Consider the following 21,282-nt stretch of genomic DNA (forward strand, 5'->3'; position numbering starts at 1 on the left):
ACTAATTAAATCTTGTAACTAAATATCATAATAATTATGATCGTATAATTGTAATCTTGTAAAATATATTTGTCATATGATTTCTCTAAATTTATTTAAATAAATACGCTAAATTGTATTCAGAAAGTTGAAAATGTTTGCATAACGTCGGTATTGCAACTATTAAGTCTTTATAAACTAACGTTTAGGAAGTCGGTAATTTCAGCAAAAAATATTAGTAAAGTGTTGAATTAATTATAAAAAAATATCTTACGGTATACGACGAATTTAGAAAAAAAAATCGGCTACCGGATAATTTAATTAACACGCAATTAAATCGAAAACTGCAGACTCGATGTTGGAAAACACAAAACATACGAACTTGACCTAACGAAACCAAATTGTAAATAACGCATGCGTGCTAAGACAAAAATTGAAATCCTAAATCTGTACAGTACTGTAACAAGTAAAACATTTTTTGGATATTCTCTTATTTTTCTACATTACTATAAGAATTGAATGCTATAGAAATTTAAAGACGGTGGTTACGGAAAAACAATTCTAGTATGTATTTTTTATTAAAGATACTATATAGACATTTATTTTATGATAATATAACCTTTTAAGAAATTTGTTCTTATTTGCATATGTTGATACGTGAATGTAACTGCTCAATGCGCATGCCTCACATAGAAGCCAAAAGAATTATGGGTAATTTCTTGCTACTTTACTTTAAAAACATCGACATACATACGTGTTTAAAAAAGTATACATATTCTATTCGTTCATGAAATTCACTATACCAATGAGACATTTTGATAACATAACCAACCATAAGAAACAAAATAATTAAAATTTTCTTCCGTTTTTGGTGAAATTATCAAATGAAAGGAGAGATAAAAAAAGAACTAAAATACGTTCATTTTTAACAAACTTAACCTTTAAGTTTGTATCATTTGTATATTAATAAGAATATATTAGTAAAAAATGGGAAAACAAAAGAGACAAAGAAGTAAACCCCATAAGCAGAATCCTACAGGACTTGTGTCTGTCAAGGATTTTGAGAGTGAAGAGATTGAAAATGTTACGAATGAAGATCGGGAACGTGCTCTACAGAGAGTATACGAAGAGGTTATCTTACATAAGATATTACTGCTCTATTTTTTAATATATAAAATTAACTGCGAATTTATTAATGTTACAGATAAAGTCTGTTAATGTGGAGGAAAAATTATCCGGATTGCAAGCAATTGAATTGATGTCATGCAATTCAGCACTTGCTGTGCAGATTGCAAAGAGTGAAATTGCTAAATTAGTTGGCCCACTACTTGTCGATGAGAATGTACTTGTAAGAGCTTGTAGTGCAAGTGCTTTGAGGTATATAGCAGATAATGGAAAAACAGAAGCACATAGAAGTTTATTGAAAGATGATATTATGACTCCACTGTGTACTTTGTTGACGCAAGTAAGTTTAAAAGAATGTTTATTTCTTTCTATTCTATTCTATTCTATTCTATCCTATTCTATAATATGGACTAATGTTTTTTAAATAATTTGTAGTATTATACAAATTGGCAACCAAAGGTTGATCATAATGGGAAAGGCAAGACAACTGATGAAAGAGAAGCTTTTATCCAAGCAGTCACATTACTGTGGACGCTATGTGAACATAGTGAATTTGCTATAAAATGTTGTAACAAAGATGATATTGTTTCTATTCTGACAAAATTTTTTGATATCACTTCCTATGGCATAGAAATTGCAACAGTTACAATGCAATGTTTATTATCTTTATCAGAAAATAATCCTATTGCTGCTAGAAAGCTTCAGAGCTGTGAAAATATGCTTATTCAGCTGTTAAATGCAGAAATAAAGGATACTACTATTTCTGAAGTAGTATGTTTTAAAACTGCCCTAAGCGGTTTATTGATTAATCTGACTAGTTATACGGAAAATAATTCTATAATTGTAGTATGCGAAGTGATAAATGTACTTTCTAATACACTTTCTATTGATTGTAAACAGTTATTATCCAATTTGACTTCAATTTTACCTCATGAAAAAAATGCTTTTTCAAGCAGTGCAAAGAAGAAGGTACAAGAAAACCGAAGGATTTTTGGTGCACAGCAACAAGCACTAGAGATTTTAGCCAACTTATGTTCAGAAGACCAAGAAAATGAGAATGAATCTGATTTGGAAGATTCAGATTGTGAGACTGGAGGTATAGATGATGTTTGTATGGATAATAAATTATACAAAATCTTCTCTCTCCCACTAGAAGTAGTGGAAGTATTTAATACTTGTAACATAGTAAGTAAAGTATGGGATAAAACTAGATTTGTGGATGAAGATACAATAGAAATATTACAACAAAATAATGAAGGAAAGGACATCTTAAAACAAGTTCATAAACTAAAATGTACAGCTTATTTATGTTTAAATAACTTGATGTCAAGTTTAGAAGTCGATGTACTTGGTGGTATGGAAAATATATATAGGTACAGTACCCAAAATTTAATAACAAACAATAGTCAAATTGTTGGAATAAAATTATTTAATTTGTGCTCTTTTTAAGATTAGAATGTGGATGGACATTGGAACAGTTGTCTTCAAAGATACAAACCCAAATGATATTGAACTATTGGAGTCTGCTACATCAGCTATGAGAGCAGCTATTCAAAGGCTATCAAAAGAAGAAGCAAAAATTTTTAATCGGTTAACACTGGCTGACGTTCAACCAATGATAAACGGAGAGCGTCAATGTCCAAATACGAACGTCCGCGTGAATTTGATACGAACATTAGGTACTTTAGCTTTGATTTTAATGAACAATGATACTCCCGAAGCTCACGAGTTAATTAAGGTAAGATTAATAGATTTCTATTGGGCTAAACAATAAATGATCTCTTACATTAATATTTTTTCAGCACGTGTCTATGTTTTTATTAGACATTTGTAAGACGGAGTTGTCAGTTTGGATCATGGCAGAATCCTTAGATACAATAATGGATATATATGCAGAAGACGATAGCGATCAGTTAGCAAGTGAAATTAAATTAGTAGAAAAATTACACGTCCTGGCACCACTTTTTAAGAACAAGGTACGATTCTGCTTTCAACTTGAATATTTAAAACTATAGAATTCACACATCCTGAATTCGTGGTTACTATTATATTTTATTTATAGATGAGACAACAAAGGAAAAATTTAGGAGACAATGTTGCAATAGTGTCTACAGTGAATACAAATATCATGAGGTTCATAAGGTACAAAGAAAAAAGAATTCGAGATCTTTAGAAACCTTTTTGTTTTCTTTTCTTTTTTTTTATACATTAATATTGTTTTGTAAATTATATATACTAGTACATTAATGTACTAAATTAATATTTACAATTTGTAACAATAAAAGCTTTCTCTATCTCGAATCAACCAGTGATTAAATTTCATCGTCCTCGAGAAAAATCAATCATACAAATAGAGGCAAAAAGTTCTGAGTTCTTTTAAATAAAATTATCAACATGCGTTTCTCGTAGAGAAGGAATAGCACAGACCTAGTATAGTTTTCAGACTTTATTCCACATCAATAAATAACAAAACTGTTAAATAAACAAGAAATAGCTATGATCACATAATTTATCAAGGCTTCTTCTCTGTAGTAATAAGGTTCCAAATATGTGTAACCTTTTGAAGTATCTCGAAGAATAACATACTCCGCTCAAGAAACATTGCAAAACTAATCCTGTCCTATAGCTGTCTAGAAACCAGATTTCATGTGACAATTACACCTAAGACATACCTAAAGATACTTCAAACTATCAGAAAATATTTTAAAGCGTTAAATAAAGGCACATGTGTACACAGTGTTTATACAGTCTTTGAAGATACATATCGACTAAAATCAACAGAGATACATATTCTTCTGTTCAATTTAGAGACTGAAAAGATTGCACAATTCCCTACAAGAATTTACTGTTCAAAATACAAACTTTAAAAAGACTTCCCTCTGGTCGATTCGAGGTTCCTTCTAGTTTCATTTGAAATTATGGTAGGTTGAGAATCGTTCCGAGTCAAAGCACTGTGCCTTCTGGGTTTTGGAATCGGATTCACATCTTCAAGAATCTCCGGTTTTTGTCTTATGGGCTCAGAAATGTGAAGCTCAATAACTTTTATTGGCTCTCTAGGCGCTATTGTAGGAACAGGCGAGTCGTTTAGTCTCACCACGTGAATGTCTTTCTGTTCCCTTGGCAATTCCTTAAACTCTATTTTAATTGCATCTTTGTCGTTCTCGTTATCCACCATATTTTGGAAGAAATGCCTACGGTTCTCCTGAATCGAGTGTCTCACATTTTCCTGCAAATTATTCCTCTCATTCGACGAGTCCTTAGAAGCATTTTTCGTTTCTAATGCCTTTATTTGCTTTTCGATTTTCTCTATCTCATCTTTCACAGAGAAACTGCTGCTTCTGGACAACGAACTAGAAGAACTTTTCCTTCGCAGACAGACATTATCTAACTCTGACAATGAATTCACTTGGTCAATGTCTTTAATTATTTCTATATTTTCCTGAGAAGCTCTGCGATACTCAACTTGAATTTCTTCTCCATCCTTCTTAACAGGTTTCTTAAAGTCTTCTTTCTGAAGAATCTTTTGATCCTCTGAAGTCGAGCTTTTTCGTTCTGCTATCTCTATTTCTACAACATCTTTTGGTTCTTTCTCGGTGCAAGTGTTCTCTTTATTTAGTATCTCTGTATTAATTTCCACAACTTTTGTCGAACTATCTTTTGTTGCAGCTTCTTCGGATGGTTGTGCGCCTTTCGGAATCGACACTTCCGATTTTTCTTTCACTTCGCTAAGTTTCTCGTCTAAATCCTTACTCTTTTTTGTCAGATCATCTATGTTCTCAGTAGCCCTCGCTATGTCCATTGGTTCCACTATCTGTAGTTCTATGTTAACCTCTTCAGGAACCTTCTACAAAACATGCAACGAAAGATAAGGATTTTAATAATGTTCTAATTAATTCTTCTCTAAAGATTCCTGGCCTGGAAGATTTACTGGCTTACTTCGTTTGTTTCCATATTCTCTGGTCGCCGTGGTGGTTGCGGCGCTCTTCGCTTTTTACGACCGTGCGTGCTCATCGTACTTCCAACAGAAACGCAGCTGTTTATCGAAAGATTCGACTTTCTAACCGCATCCTGAGAATATCTTTTAAACATGTAATCCCCGGGTACATTCTCATTCTCGTCGCAAATCGTTACATCGCCCGATCGACTCGCTTCCTCCTCTGGATCCAAAGTATTCGCGTTCGTCCTTTGTGACGACCTGTTACCGAATCTTCGCCTAACAAAATTAAATACATTTAATGTAATAAATCATTTTCATCGGTTCAATAATTATAATGTAATATAGTATTAGATTTATACTCTTACAAAGGGGGAACAGGTGTTCTTTCCTGCACTTTTTCGCGGAGAGTCACACTTCCGTTTTCCCTTGGACTTTCATTCTCGAAATTTAACGCTGGTAGTTTGTCTGTCGGCTTTGGACTTGTCTGACCAAACCTACGTCCAAAAATTTGATTAATATGTATGCTAATGTCATGTAGTCAATTTCTATCAATATCAATCACATATCCTGAAATTATTCCGAATTAGGAATTTAAAAAGTGAGACAATAATTACTTCTTCCACCCAATAAAGATTGATTAAATTTTACCAAAGATCTATCAGTTATAGTATATTCCCGATAGATATACAACATTTTAACTTCATTCAACTTCGACCAGTTATTAATTACAAACAATGGCTACCAGAAAGCGGAACAGTTTTTATCTTTGAAGCCGGTAGGACTTCCTCGTTTCTGTTCATTTAGTTGGCGCAACAGAAGCGAGAGTCATAGTAGCGATATTCTAATTTATTTTAAACAATGTATACATATAATAAATATAAAATTTAGCTCAAAGAAAGCTTCTACAAAAGACAATGGAATTTAGAAGGATATTAAAAATAGTATATGACAACGTAAAACATGTTCACCTTCGAGCTGGTGGTTTCGGTGTGAGATCACCCATAATGGATGTGGTGGTTTCCTGCGGACTCCCGTCATAGAGTCTCGCAGGATCACCGTTAACAGTCAAGCTCGAGCTGTATCTCGATGAGGAATTATCTAAAGTGTATTTTCTTCTTCTGGCTAAAGTACCAAGAGCTTCATCGAATTCCTGCTGATCTTTTGTCGGTACACGCTGCGGTACAGGTATCGGTTTGATACATGGTTCTCTTTTATAAGTGGATGAAACTGTTAAAAATCGAGTATTAAAATTAGGAAAGTATATTTTAGGCAAAAATAGAAATAATATTTCATTGAAATTACAATGATAATCTTGTATAAACCTCCTAAGACACTATAGTACCATTCATGAAGTCGTTTTTTACAAACTTGTTATACTTTAACACTTTTATTACAGCATTTTAATTTATAATTTGTTAATTTTATTTTGCATTTTCTTCTTTAATGATATGAGTTTTGATAGCAACCTGTGGTAATCGTGGACCTCTTTTCCTGAGCTTCCAACTTGTCGTCTTTCCGCTTACCAAATAGCCCGTTCCTGAAAGCAAACAATGCAGACTAATGTAATGAAATAAACAGATTTACAACTATTAGTACTCGCGGAGCGTATCGTACTTTATATTCAAACGTATTAAGAGATCTATGTCACATTTCTATGCTGTATAACGAAATGAGGCTTTTCACGTTACTATGCTCTTAAGGGGGTGTCCTGAATTAGAATCTTCTAAAACAGCGTCTTTTTGTGATTTTTTTAGAAGGGAAAGAAAGAAATGGTTATTGAATTTTGAGGTATGGTTTTACATACAGGGTGGTTGGTAACTGGTGGTACAAGCGGAAAGGGGGCGATTCTACGCGAAAAAAGAAGTCGAAAATATAGAATAAAAATTTTGCGTTTGAGGTTGTACCACCAGTTACCAACCACTCTGTATATTTAACGAGTACAAAAAGATTTTTTTAAAGTAAAAAAAAATTATAACAGATTTCTAAGCCTATTTCATGGGCTGCAGTTTTCAATCGGCGGGGAAGATCCACTTCGTAATTCTTGACCGAAACAAAAGACCAAAAAAGGATTAAATTATATATTTTTCTTCTCGATGAACTAAAAAAGGGCAGAAAATAGTGTGAAATTAAACATTTTGGCGGGTTTAAAGAAAAAATGTGTTTTATAAAAAGATAAAATAAACTTTAAAGTGCTATAACAATTACTTAAATAAACTTTCTGACTACCTTTTTTAATTCATTGAGATTCATTCAATGGGCTTAGAAATCTGTTATAATTTTTTTTTTTACTTTAAGTTATAGTTATAGCAATTTTTCCTCCATTTACCTCCATATAATGTCGATTACATATTAATTACAAACGATAGCTACCGGGAGGTTGGACAGTTTCTAATCTCTGCTAATATTCTCATACTTAACAAACAACGTTGATAACAAGATTTTCAATGAAAAAAAAAGTGTCGACAAACTATCTTAATATTTAAATTAATCTTACAACATCCTGATTTGCTTTTGTATCTATTTCCTCAGAAGATAGATTTCTTCTCTAATAACTATCATTATTATATATTATGAATCACAATTTCTACGATCTCTAATTACAAATCCTCGTTCTGACATCCGTGAACCAATTTCGCAATAAATATATTTGTACAATAATCGCAATCAAACTAGTACAAGGATAGTTATGAAGTAAGGCATAAAATAGACTAGCATCATCAACTTGTCAATCAACGTCTCGAGTCCACGACGAATAGTAAACTATTGAGTTAAAGCGTTGTCATACGTATAATGAGCTGACGTCAAGAATATCATTTTCTTATTTTATTCAACGCTGAGAATATCAGTGTCGCAAGTGTTAAAAGATGTGTACATTCACTACGACGATGACGAACAACAAATTTAAGTGACGTTTCTTGATCTTTTCTTCTTGTACTTCCTGTGTCTATAACAGCAAAGTCATATCATTTAGCGATTTCAACACTCAGGTATTGCAACTATGAACTGAAAATCATAGTATTGTAAGTAAATGTTTTGAAAATTTGAATTCAGTCACGTATTTTAAATCTTAAATATATCATTATTAAATATATTATTATTATTTAAGACGAACATCAAATCGAATATTTTGTTTCAGGTTCTCCTTCAGTTATAATTTGAATATGATATAGCAGAAAGAAATTGTTATGTAGGTATATAAAGATATTCGTTCTCTATGCTTTGTTTCTTCGCTAAGATAAACTCAAAGACTGATTCATGGTCAAAGAAACGCTTCAGCAACTTTGGTATGACAGATTACGAAAGTCGACGGATAAGATTTTCTTTCAGTTCCTATATCTAGAGAATGCCAAGAATTTCTGTTTATTAAATAATAACGTTCAATTCGAACGAATAAGAACTTAATCGATATAGATTTATACGAGACTGTGTATAAATGTATATAAAAGTATAAACCATTTTTCTGCAACTTCAAATATTCCTTGTATTTGACTCCAGCATGAAACCACAAGAATTGAGGACATTAATATAAAGCAGCTTTTCTCGTGAATGAAAAAGAGAAGGAAATGAGTGTATCTATTAAAGCAAAAGGTATTGAAACTTTGAAGATCCCAATGTTAGTGATCAACAACGCTGATATTTAAAATTTCAGCTGATTTTAATCAGCAATCAGGCCGGAACTCTTTCTTTCTAATGAAAATAGGAGGAGGCACCGCTTCGCAAATTAAAGCCGGGTTTTCATTCAAAATATTCCATGCAAATTCCAAGCGAATAAGCCTATAAAAAAAAGCATTGATTGTATCGAAGGAAAAACTAATATGCCATTGGAAGAAAGTAGAAAAATCGATATTATAACTGACAGCGTTTCATTACTTGAGCATAATTGCTGACGCCTGTCCGCTAAATGATTAATAGCTTACGTACAAAAGCTGATCCATGCCACTATTTAAGTTTCTGTGGGTCACCAGCAGATTATCCTTCGGATGATTTATAGGTTTTGTGACGCATCTTTTCTCGACCTTTTCATCGAGATAAATTGACCAAATATCGATATGTAATATCCAATATGTGCGTTTAACAACGTCCTAACTTTATTTAGAAAATTATGTCGGTTGTTTGCTTTTGAATGAAACAGAAGTTGTGATCAAAAATGATGTGTGTTAATTTTAATTCTTCGATGATGAACTAAGCTCCATTTTGGTCTTCTGATAATACAAAATTCTAGTCAGGATTTAAAAAAATGACAATTTTGATCTTTTAGTGACATAAGTTTTCTGATTTTGAATTTTCAGTAAGAAAAATTTCCGAATGAATTTTCTCACATGTGATATTTATAGGAATAACTCGATCTCCTCCTGAAAAAGAAATTTATATCTAAATATATTTCAAATTAATTTTAAAAAGCGTACTAATCTTTCCTTAGGCTGTAGTCTGGGTCATAAAATTAGATTAGATCGAGAATACAGATTAATAAAGCACACTAGATCGATATCTAATGCTGTAGTGGATTTCATAAAAGTGAAATTAAGATAATAACGCTGGGTAATATTGGCTTAATTTAAGAAAAATTGCAGCAGATCGATGGCCTCGATAGGCTACTGAATTTTCCACGCGATGTCGTAAACTACATTATACATAAAACGCGTAAGAAAAACTGAACTTTCTATTCCTTTCTATCAAGCTTTAAAATAAATTTGCACTTCGAAGTTCAACGTACTATTATTTTAAGCTTCGGTTAGATTATCCTGCATCTGATAAAAGTAACAAGTCATTGATGTGTATTTATAACACTGATAATAAAATAATATCAATTACATCTACCCAAGATGTCTTCCCTTGGAAAATTTCATTTCATTTAAACTAGCTATATAAATCTCTAAATTATAAAATTATTTTATAATTAGTCATACTTCCTTTGTGATAATTTAGATAAAATTGCTTTGCTAATTAAACTTGACATTTCAGTTTCCACGAACTATGAAGAGAAATTATAAAAACTCATAAAGACTAGAGAATGTTTTTCAAGCAAAGGAAAGCTGTCGTGAAAGAGGAAAAACTTAATGAACAATTTGCGAGCATGAAATTACGCAGGAAATGTGCGTCGATTGTAGCCTCAAATAGAAATTGTGAAGACCTTTTGGACGGAAAACAACCTGACGTCGATTGTCTAGTCTACTACGTTAGATTCTTTCTTATTTATGTTCTTTGGATGACAGCCAAATGCAGATATCTAATCGCATACGATTCACGCGTGCATTTCGTTTGCGATGCTAAGTTCAAGTTCAATAAACTTCTGGCCGAACCTTTCCCAATTTATATTTGAACTCCACGCACTATTTCAAAAGTAGAGTTCTAATAAATAACGCAGGATCGTTGAAATTCTATTGGAATTTTCTTTCTTGGCGAGTCCATTTCATTAAAAATCTGTAACATATGATGCAACTTTCGAATTAAACAGATATCTCGCCATATATAAAATGATATTATTATATGTAATGTCTAGAAATAGAATCTTATTATTAGGGAAGAGTCACCAGTGTTAGTTCTACCTTTGCATCACTTTTCCAAAAGTTCATTCTATTCTATGTCTTCCATATAAATGCAGATCTTTTATATTTTATTAACAATAAATTTTGTTAATCTATTCTTAGAAACGAAAGTAACTTACCAGAAAGACCAGCTGGATCATTTTGAGCTTCCATGAATTTCAAAAATGAAGGATCAAGCACAACAATGATACACCGTTGTTTGTTTCAAATAATAGCAGATTATTCTTCGGCTATTCTTTTCAAGATATAATAAAGAAATACGAAGAAAAGAATAGCCAGATATTTCTAGCGTTTCAAGCGAACAATTTTTTAAGCATGCTATAGTAGAAGTAAAACGTAATAGTACCATGTGCCTTTGATGGAGAAGCTATTCGACCTTTTCTTCCTGCTTCTACCAAACGTCCAGAACTTATGTTTTGAGTCCTTGGTCTTCGCATCGTGATAAAAGTAAGGCTGCGCATTGGTGATGTCATCGCTGAACGGATTCAAATGTTCCGGATAATCGTGGATGGAAATGCTAGGACGTCTCGATTGCGACATGATTCACCGCGTTTCCCTTTGCAGGCTTTCGGGTTTTGTCTCGATTGATAGCGTGAAATTGTCGCGACGTCGCAACGGGATTCACCGATTTCTCGTCATCCTCTTGTTCGCGACTTCGTCCGCCTAAAAATATAAGACAAACCTGGTTATTTTTATTTGAACGCCGTGTGCACTTCTCCAACACTGAAAATGAGATACTGTACGTACTGTACAAAATTATGATTCTATTTCCTTGGTACAATGAACATTTTTGGGGAACAATTCGCAGGAAGTAAAGAAACATTGACTAGGGAAATGAAAAGGATAATAGTGGCCAATTTCAATCGCTTCAAAATCTTTGTCAGTGGAATGTGAAGCGAAATAAAAAAGAATTGATACGAATAAATTTAAAAAAAAATAGAAAGGACAATAGTGAGCATTTTAGTTGCTTCAAAAATTTTCGATGAATTACGAATGGAGATTAAAGGGAATTAAGATGGTAGGAAAACAGATAAACGTTCCAGAACGGCTCTTAATTATCAGAATGTTTGTGTTTTTCAGATAAAACCAATCGAGATGATAAAAAGTTGACCAAGAGTCGGTAATATCCTCCTTGGAAAGTCAATGATCTTATCAAGCGATCTCTGCCAGAATAGGTTGTAACTGCATTAGTATATTAAATGATACAGTTATAATTATGGAGAGAGTAACTGTCAAACAGCGGGAGCAATTTAATGTAGTAACAGCACCGAAAACATCGCGCATCGTGAATAAAGTCCAGATTTATTTTTAACATATTACGCAGACCTGATTCCGGGAATATGTATAAACGGCCACAGTAAGTTGAACTTATTTTACGCGAACTTCCATTACAGATCGACTTATCAACAATTGAATTCTCATTATACTTCAGAATAAAAGTATCCATAATTCTTTGAAGAGCGATGTTTTCTTCGCGACTATTCTTGATTATTTGAAAGAAACGACCGAACCTCCTCTTCCTATTATTCATTTTATAAGGTTCTAGTAAAAATATCTTCCTTCTTCTATAGTTCATCTGGAAAAATTATTGCATAAAGATTATCATTCTTTGTATTAAAGAAATCTTCGCTTCCTCACCGCCTTAATTTAAAAAAATACCTTAGGAGGAAATTTATATTTTTATTTATCTTCTTATATAAACATCTTCTATCTTGACACCATTGCTCTGTTATCACTGTATTATCTACTGAAAATGACAAATTCCAGAATGCTACCAAGTAAAATGTGAGTTCGATGGAATTCGATGCTGAACTGAAAAAGAGAAACCTGAGCGGACTAAGACATCTGTCAACGAAGATGGATAAGAGGGAAACGATTTAGAGACCGAGCTGCTCGGGCATGCCAATTGTCGATTTAAATCGAACCAATTGACCATTATTGAGTAGTAATGGTTACAGAACCAAGTCCTGGGTTAATTACTATTGAACTGGGATATCCACACATCTGTCGTTTATTCGGTTAACGGAAGGAAAAACAAGACTTGTAATGCTAAAAAGAATTAACGTCTGTTTCGATTTATCAAAGTATACCACCAAAGGAATTAGAATATGAAATTAGCTTCAATGGAAAATAGGAATTTTTTTAAATGTTAAAAGTGTGTTAAGCTATTGTGGGATGCGTTTACCTAAGAAAAGATTCATTATATTTATACTTATGCATTCTGAAAATATAGCAAAACACGAGCCACCGATGATCAACGTAGCGTTATACGCGTTAAAAACAAAAGAAAAACGCAAATGAACGTATTACTTGGCCTAATACTATTTATGTGGCAGAATAAATAAGCGTTTCGCTGTGTGAAAATTTCTCTATTCAAGCGATCGTACATTCTTATTAATTTGGATAATATATAGCATCTGTTACGTTAACCCAGTTAACCAACCGTCTAATCCTACATTACGAAAATAGAGAATGTACTAAAGTTTACGTAATCCGCCCTGCCTGATGATGCATCTTAATTACCACAGGCGAGCATAATTTCATTATTCGCGTGTTCTTTCTTTACTCTGTACTCGAATTACGTGACTTACTACCCTGGCTGGGATCGTTTGTTCTTCGCTTATGTCGACGAAACGATATTCCTAGCTTTTCTATTCTGTGAATTTAATGGCGTGAGAAATAAAAGAACTTTCGAAAAGAAAGGTAGGAAACAGATGTTGAAACAACATTGGAAACATCACTCAAAGGCAACTAACGAGTTGCGAAGCCTTAAGTCTTCTTTCGTTTCTGTGACTGTCATTTAAATTGACTTTTTTCTACTGTACTGTTTTTCTACTTTATTACTAATCAAACAGGTAGACTACGGATGTTTGTGCACTTCGTGCAGACATTTAAAAATGTAAAAATATTTATACAAAATGCAAGTGCGTAGTATAGAAAAGTACATAAAATATGCAAAGTAAAGCGTTCACTGTAATACTTGATGGATAGAACAAACTTCTATATAGGTTCCATTTGTTTAGTTACATTCATAGCAATATCAAAATGCATAAACATCCGTGGTCTAATAATAATACATACTATAGCAAAATAATCTAAATTTCCTCCAGTCCTAAAATGTTCCAACTTTTTTCCACAAATATCGGAAGATTGTCATTCGTCTCTCCGTACGACCTAAAATTTTACTTCTTCAGCAAATCGAGATATCCTCTAAATAAATAAATGAATTTAATTAAATAAAATTTCTTTAACAGAACTAGAGGAAAAAAAGAAACATAAATAAATGAATTAAAGCATGATAGACATATTGTATAAAGAGATACAATCATATTTCATTTGCAGTCTGGTTACCTTCTCGGCATGAAATAAAAACTTTTCCATCATGAATAATCATTCGGTTCATACGGTTCCCCAAGCAGAGGCAGACGTGCACCACAAATCGCGCATCCTTCTCGAGTAATATCGGTAAGGAACGATTTCAGAAGAAGATACGGGGTAAATATCACGTGAATACTCACGAACAACGACTAACGAACGCAATTAGTTCAATTAGCTCATTGCAGTCGCTGTTCATTTCTGATCTAGAGCTTGTTGATGGACTTGCGTCAGAAACGTGGTCAAACAATCTCCAACGAAGAATTATGGCATTCACTTTCAAGTAATCTGAATTTATTGCAACCTGTTGTTTTAATTTAAATACAAATTAACGGCACAAGTGTAAGATTAATAAAGATTCTCCAGTCAAATGTTGAACTCTTTTTAAATTGTGACACAATAACGGTTTCTCTGTTTTCATAGAATATTTTTTTTCGCACATATAATACTAATTGCACCGAAGGCCGGTGCAGTTTGCTAATTGAACAAGCTGTTTCACACGAGAGAATGACTACGATGAAACACAGAAAATGTTTTCATTTTTTAAACAGCCTTACTAACAGCTGATAAATAGTACGCCGGTGTAAATGTCCCTTCTCTGATATATATTGTTTCAGAATTTGAATTTATTATATTTATAATTTAGAAATGTACGACCTATAGATTTAAGATTTTGAAGTTTCGAGCTTGTAAATGCTGGATTTAAAAGTATAGCAAAGCTGTAAGTATAGTATTTTTAATTTTAAGTTACAATGTATCTAAAAACGAATATCAATTACAAAATATCAGGGATATATTTTGTCATACGTGACATGTTTCATTATTTATCGATTTCTTGTTTATCGTAATATGCGTATCACATGTGGATGCTGTCATGTCGACATTCACAAGTATCACATACAGAAGCAGTCGCGACAACATTTGAACGTTGTATATGTATAGTTAATTACTTGCCTTCATTATCACTTGAAGAAACAGTATTGATATCGCTTAAATCATCAATCTATTTTTAGCTTTAAAAAAGCTTATTTACCTTGTCAAGTCTAGCTAGCTATTCCTAAAATATAAACAAACAACAAAGTGACAAGAGCGCAGAAAATATCTTTAAATAGTTTGAATTTTTCTTAACTCCAAATCTCTCAATTTCAAACCTATAAAGGTTTCATTATTTTGTATTCTTCTAATAAAACTAAACCTTGAGTTTCCAAATCTCTAGATTCTAAATTATACAAACTATGTAATTTCCAAGATTCTCAGCCCTAAATTTTCAAGTCTGAGACTTACAAACCCCAATATTTTTAATTCTAAAGATACATTGAGCACTTTAAACTCTTCAGGCTTACATAATACACAAAAGAAACCATGGACGATCTTACACAGTCAGTTCATTTGCACCTTCACGCATTATCTGCGACTTAAATGCCACCAGTACAAAAATATCATGCACTTCCTAGTAAGAAACTCGCGGAACATCTCCTTGTAGACGAATTAGCAACTCCATTCTCTTTACTGCTTACAGCATACAGTATCTATCAACAGAAAAATGACTAAAACCCAACCAAGAATCTTAAATATAAGAAATAAGAAAATTCTGAAGAATCAACGTAACTTCATGAATTCTTCAGACTGTAACATTTTCAGATCAAAATATTCCACTGATTCAAAAGTGGACAATAATTTCAGAATCGTACACAGAGATGGAAAATAATTATAGAATCATTCTTAATTTATCTCGTTAACTCATTTACTGTATTTACTAAAATATATGACTCTTTATTATTGTATATGACTTTTTCACCAAAAGTAATAATAACTAAACCGCGAAGACTTATGCAATCATGGAAAATCTAAAAATAAAGATGTATAAAGTATACATACAGGACTTCCTTTCTTCAATCATACTCGAAAAATATAAATTTTCATGAATATTCACAGTCTGACGATGACTATTCTAACGTGCAGCCCCAATAACCCCAATGCGTTATTTAATTGTCTGATAAATTTTGTTAAAAAGAGAAAAATCCAACTATCATGTACGTCAATAGCGAACGCGTTAAGGAATGAAACGTAAAAACAAAAGGAAAAGAGATCGGTTTTGGAGGATTTTGTGGTATCACAGAAGAGGAGACGGTACTCTGACTTTCTCCGAGCAGCACAGACACTATAAAATTCAGCCAAGTATTTTTGGAATCCCGGACGATCGGTCCATTTAATAAATGGTACACCTAAAGAGAACTGTGCTTTTTAAAATTTTAAATTGCTCCGAGGGATGAAACAATCTTTTTCTTTTAAATTCAATCATGATGAATATCACTAGTAATACCGATATAAGAAACTGCACGTTATATTACTCATGAAACTTAATGACTAGTATAAATATAGTGGGCTAACTACGGTCGAGATTTATCGATCAGAATTTCAGCTTTGCGTGTCACGTAACTGGAACAGCGTTTTGTCAATGTCTGATCGTACACTGATTCCATGTAAATTTCTGAGGTGCGCAGAAGGTATTTCTACCGAATGCGTTCTGCTTTCATAATAAATCCCATTCAGATCCACGTGAATTACACTGAAATAGATAATTCCATAAAATAAACTTCATAAAAAGGCATTGCTTTTCTTAAATTAAATTAAACTAAACAATCTAAGAAATAATTGGAGATACAAGAAAAATATAGAAATATATCTCTTTCCCGAGAAAATATATTTCTATATTAGTTTTAATAATTTAAAAGCTAATCAGATATAAAGAAATACAAAAATATCCACTAACAAAACTAGGGTAAAATATCTATTGAATAACTTGATCTAGAAGAATCAAAGAATTTGATACGTTTCAAATTCCATCAAAAATAATTTTATATCTTACATCCTTAAGAAGTCTGTATACATATAAAAACAATATAGAACTACCGAAATGAGCGAACTTACAAGTAATGGAAGTAAAGCTCGTCGTTCGAATTAAGTTTTGATTAGATTTTCAATATGACAAGAAATAACTGCGAATGTAGATCCAAAAATGAGATTGAACGTAGAGAGCAATGTCAAGAATGTGAGAGCGTAAGATGAGTTAGTGTTAAGATTCGATGTAAATTAGTCACAAATTAACTTGACTTTGTCCAAGTTGCCCTTCCGCTTAAAACGGGGGAACTCTTGAAATGATCGCGAATTAAACTGTCAGATACGGCCATTAGTAGATCTAGAAAAAGCATCTCCATTTTAAATCGCCACAAACGAATCGCGAAACGTACAATACTACGATTTCCACAGCTCGCTATCACGAAAATCTAACCATCAGAGGAAACTTGCACTCTCTAAAGAAAATTCATCAGATCGCCCCACCGTTTTTCTTTTTTATATCTTTCGTCGTTACTTTCTATTACAAATTATAGCTCACAGCTATAGGTTTTAAGATCTGAGATTATTTCTTCGAGACCCGAAATAATCTTTATATAGGTGTTCACAGTAAATGTATTAATCTATTTTTATTATCTTTATATGATATATAAAATGACTATATAATCGAGAAATACAGAGATAACAGAGCTCTGAATAAGAAAGTAAAATGAGAGTTGAAAGTAAAAAAATAATTGAGCAGCTTTTTAGAAAAAGGGCTCATAAGGTAAAATTGTTTAGATATTCTAAAATTCGAAATTCTTCTAACCTATACTAAATAGAAAGCTCGGTTAATGGTGGATTTGTCCTGTCTGTAGCTCTCCTCATAGCGTAAAATTATTACAGAAGAATCTTAACATTTTATGATAACATTTCGATACGCTTATATATACATGCATACAACACATTAACTTGACTCAAGCATTTTTTATCATTTAACATTTAAAAATACTTGGATATAGTTACAATATCAATATTGCGAAAATAATTCTGTAGAATCTGATCGAAAAACCTTTCACTGAAAAAGGATAGAAATCTATGTCATATCTTTTAACAAGATATCTAAATCAACACAGAGAAGCTACATAAATACGAAGAAAGGACCTTGGACATTTTTAAAAGAAAAAACTTATATCTCCATGTCTTACGAAATTAAGCTTCTGTTTCTGTTCGAAACCTTGAATGCTCTTTCGCATTTTCACTGACTCTAAAATCGAGTCACGTGGCCTTGCCCATTTACGAATGTAAGCTGCTACTGGAATCGATAAAATACGTTTTTTAGAAGATTGTTTGGACATTCTAAACCTTGTTCACGACCTCCTTCGAACAGATCTATTAGGTTTCTATTTTTACACGCGAACAAGATCCTCATTTTCCAAGGAATCAAACTTCTAATGTTCTTGAAATAAACTGAGTTCTCTCCATATTATTTTTCTTTAGGAACATTCGAATTTCTTAATCTCTTCCACACAACCATTCTGTTCTTTGCCTAAAAATGAAGATAATATTAGCATCTCAATATGTTACATGATAATTTTAGAAAATTGAATATACGGAATTGATAATAGAGAATAGAATGGTTTCATAGTATCAAACATTTCATAGGAGGAAAAAGAAAGTAATCGTTGATAGTTGAGAATCTCTGGCATCCGTGACTCAAGCTCATGGCACCGGTTACCACGAAATACTGCAAGGAACACGTTTAAGGATAGCATAGCCCATAGATTTTACAATCCCACCTTCCAAGTAATGCACGGAAGTACCAATCGATACTTCCATAATTACTGACAAACACGAACAAGTACTATAAAACTGGTGAAAAAGGAAAGAAAAACTATATCTGGATGGACTTTCGAGGAATAAGTTGTTGTACAATGAATCGCGATATTTAACGCAGAATCATTTTCAAGTAATAAAGGTACACCGTTCAGGTGTAAAAATTGCTCACAATTTGCAAATTCTTTGTCTTTAGCGCCAAATAGTCAATTGACTTGCACTGATTTGTATGATATTTATAACGCATAACAAAAATAGTCCTCGCAAATACAAAGATTAAGAAAAATTGAAATATATAATATTACTATATATAATATATAATATAATATTACGAGACTTGTATTAATTTTTTATAATGAACTATTATAATTTATATAATTACTGTAAATAATTAAGTACTTTTTGTTATATACTTAGATCTCCATTGTAAATCTTTTTTCTATTTTGTGTGATTCTCGCTATATCTATTTGTAAAAATAAAAATAATGTTGTAGACTTTCCGAAAGATATGTGCGATTGTGTATGAAAGATAATTTTTTGAAAGTCGTCGTTTTTGTGCGATAAAAAAAAGTGGCTACAATTAATAGCGTCTAGCTTTATATTGTATTACGTAGTACTTTATTTTTCCAGTCATTCATTGAATAATCTTCTGTCATGCTATATTGTGCGATTTTTTTAAGGTTAGCTTTCAATATTTTCCAAAATTTATATGATTGCTGCACAGATCCTGTACAAATAACAATTAGAACAATTTAGAACACTATACGGGTTATCTAAACAAGAATTTTATATTTTTATACACATATTTTTTAAATCCTAAATTAATAATATTACATTGATGGGTAAATTTCGAAATAAAATAAAAGCTAGAACTAAAACGCACATTTACGAATATATAAACATCAAATAAAAGAATTAATTTAAATTTTCAACTCGTAATACCAACCAAAGATTAAATTAAAAAACAAACGCTACAAAGGAAGTAAAAAAATGTTTAGTGGTTACCACAATCGAGTTTTAAGCGTTTATGTTATATGCATTTCCGGTTGACAGTGGTAATCGCAAAAAATACAGCAATAATCATCAAGATAAAAATAACGCTTACCGAGCGGTGTTTGCGCGCGAGCCAATCGAACATAATGTCAGAAATCGATCGCTCGAACGAAAAAGGTCGTAAGATCAACGGAACCCGAAATCTGGCCAGCTAAATTACATACGTCATGTAGGTCAGTGAATCGTAACTCGAAATAATCGTGCATAAGTTACACGTTATGCTATAGTGGTCACGCATTATGCATGCATAACGAAAAAAAAAAAAGAAAAGAAGCGGTTAAGACGTCGTATATCTTTGTCTACTTAAAACCTTCAAACATCAACCTTGTAATATTCGTGCCTAATAAAAATTCGTTGATTGTTACTATTATTATTTTATTTATTATTTATTAACCCATTATAAGTAGACTAGGGATTTTTATGCATTTATAAGAAATTTAAAATTGCAAAAATGCATATAATATCCAAAGCAGATACAGTATTCATTGTAATATTCAGTACTATATTTATTTATTACAGGTATGATAGCTATTATAATGTTATAATATTCAGCATTTCTATTAAAATTTCATTTATTTAATTAAGTTTATGAAAATATTAGTTTTTACAAAAATAGGTACTCTAGTTATGCAAAGATAAAACAAAATCATTGCTGAAATACATATATCTTATTGCGTACTTTATAATTTCGTCATGATTGTTCAAAAGTTTTTTCTATTATCTTTATGATATTCGATATCGTTTACAGATTCGAAGCGTGAAGATTTACATACCGAGATTAAAGAGCGACGCCATGATAAGCGTTTTTATCGCGAAACGTATCCACTTGGAGAAATACATATGTCGTGATACATCAACGCAACAATCAAACCTTTACGCTAGCTGCGCTTCATTGATTCGTTGAATTTCTTCTTGTCTTTACACTATCGCTATATACATGTATATTAATATTAATTTTGCTTTAACTTCGACTTACTTATATTCGATAACATTTAAGAAAGAATGAATGAGTAAGTACGAACTGTCACACTGAACACGAGTCTCTACTGCGATTAAAAACAATTCGATTGAACTATCGATTGTAACGCAGCGCGCAAGTAACGGTTCGATCATCGATACTTGTTTCTTGAATTTTTACAGACAATAAAAAATTCCTTTGAATAACAATATCTCAAAAGATGTAACAATTATTATATGATACTTAAAACATGATCATAGTTGAAGGACTTACGTAAGTAGGTTTAGGTGACGAGGTGTCGAAGTGAAACAGGTGTACTTAGTTTCGACTCAGCTGGTCCAGGTTCTATATGGAATTAATACACACTGTTTTAGACACTGATTTGGGCAACTAAGATGAGAGTACACACAAATAGCACCACAGCGTGGAACACAATTCACAAGCAACACAAAATCGTCATATCACGTTGGAGTTCGCCGGGCGACTGTGGCGAACTGCAACGCGGTCGGAATTGTTCGACAAACTTCGCGCACTTTCGAACCGCGCGGCAAACTTCGCGCCTTTCCGCGTATTCTGCATTCTACACGAGTGATTGGTCAGCACATTCGCGCCTAATTTAAACGTAAACAATGCAAAAA

General features: G+C 32.4%; 2 protein-coding genes and 1 long non-coding RNA gene across 5 annotated transcripts; 2 read left to right on the forward strand and 1 right to left on the reverse strand.

Annotated features, from left to right (window-relative positions):
- Positions 1–703: 703 nt before the first annotated feature.
- LOC117154990 (HEAT repeat-containing protein 3) lies at positions 704–3,409 on the forward strand. Its single transcript, XM_033330507.2, has 6 exons — positions 704–1,110; positions 1,184–1,444; positions 1,540–2,477; positions 2,560–2,842; positions 2,907–3,080; positions 3,167–3,409. Exons 1-6 carry the CDS (start codon positions 967–969, stop codon positions 3,275–3,277), a joined length of 1,911 nt encoding a protein of 636 aa, XP_033186398.1. The 5' UTR covers positions 704–966; the 3' UTR covers positions 3,278–3,409.
- Positions 3,273–21,146, reverse strand: LOC117154989 (uncharacterized). 2 transcript variants are annotated; one of them, XM_076622981.1, is made up of 8 exons: positions 20,918–21,146; positions 19,739–19,837; positions 10,934–11,250; positions 6,508–6,578; positions 6,010–6,268; positions 5,407–5,535; positions 5,041–5,317; positions 3,273–4,948 (listed from the first exon to the last, which is right to left on the reverse strand). In XM_076622981.1, exons 3-8 carry the CDS (start codon positions 11,125–11,127, stop codon positions 3,968–3,970), a joined length of 1,911 nt encoding a protein of 636 aa, XP_076479096.1. In that variant the 5' UTR covers positions 11,128–11,250; positions 19,739–19,837; positions 20,918–21,146; the 3' UTR covers positions 3,273–3,967. The 2 variants fall into 2 exon arrangements, with proteins under 2 accessions (XP_076479096.1, XP_033186397.2); XM_033330506.2 differs by lacking the exon at positions 19,739–19,837.
- Positions 11,199–13,774, forward strand: LOC117154992 (uncharacterized). Of its 2 annotated transcripts, none has more exons than XR_013059626.1 (3): positions 11,199–11,326; positions 11,396–11,944; positions 12,355–13,774. It is a non-coding gene; the product is annotated as an uncharacterized LOC117154992 (long non-coding RNA). The 2 variants fall into 2 exon arrangements; XR_013059625.1 differs by having other exon boundaries at positions 11,248–11,605; positions 11,668–11,944.
- Positions 21,147–21,282: the final 136 nt, after the last annotated feature.

The sequence above is a fragment of the Bombus vancouverensis genome, chromosome 12, assembly GCF_051014615.1.
Source record: "Bombus vancouverensis nearcticus chromosome 12, iyBomVanc1_principal, whole genome shotgun sequence".
Lineage (NCBI taxonomy): Eukaryota > Metazoa > Arthropoda > Insecta > Hymenoptera > Apidae > Bombus > Bombus vancouverensis.

What these genes read in the sequence shown, in the direction of transcription:
- LOC117154990 (XM_033330507.2), top strand. Translation starts at nt 967, where the DNA reads ATGGGAAAACAAAAGAGACAAAGAAGTAAACCCCATAAGCAGAATCCT. An exon ending in TACAGAGAGTATACGAAGAG is followed by an intron (nt 1,111 to 1,183) that starts GTTATCTTACAT and finishes TTAATGTTACAG; the next exon opens with ATAAAGTCTGTTAATGTGGA. An exon ending in AAGCTCACGAGTTAATTAAG is followed by an intron (nt 2,843 to 2,906) that starts GTAAGATTAATA and finishes ATATTTTTTCAG; the next exon opens with CACGTGTCTATGTTTTTATT.
- LOC117154989 (XM_033330506.2), bottom strand. Translation starts at nt 11,127, where the DNA reads ATGTCGCAATCGAGACGTCCTAGCATTTCCATCCACGATTATCCGGAA. An exon ending in TTCTCCATCAAAGGCACATG is followed by an intron (nt 6,579 to 10,933) that starts GTACTATTACGT and finishes GTTTGCTTTCAG; the next exon opens with GAACGGGCTATTTGGTAAGC. An exon ending in AGAATATGGAAACAAACGAA is followed by an intron (nt 4,949 to 5,040) that starts GTAAGCCAGTAA and finishes CATGTTTTGTAG; the next exon opens with AAGGTTCCTGAAGAGGTTAA.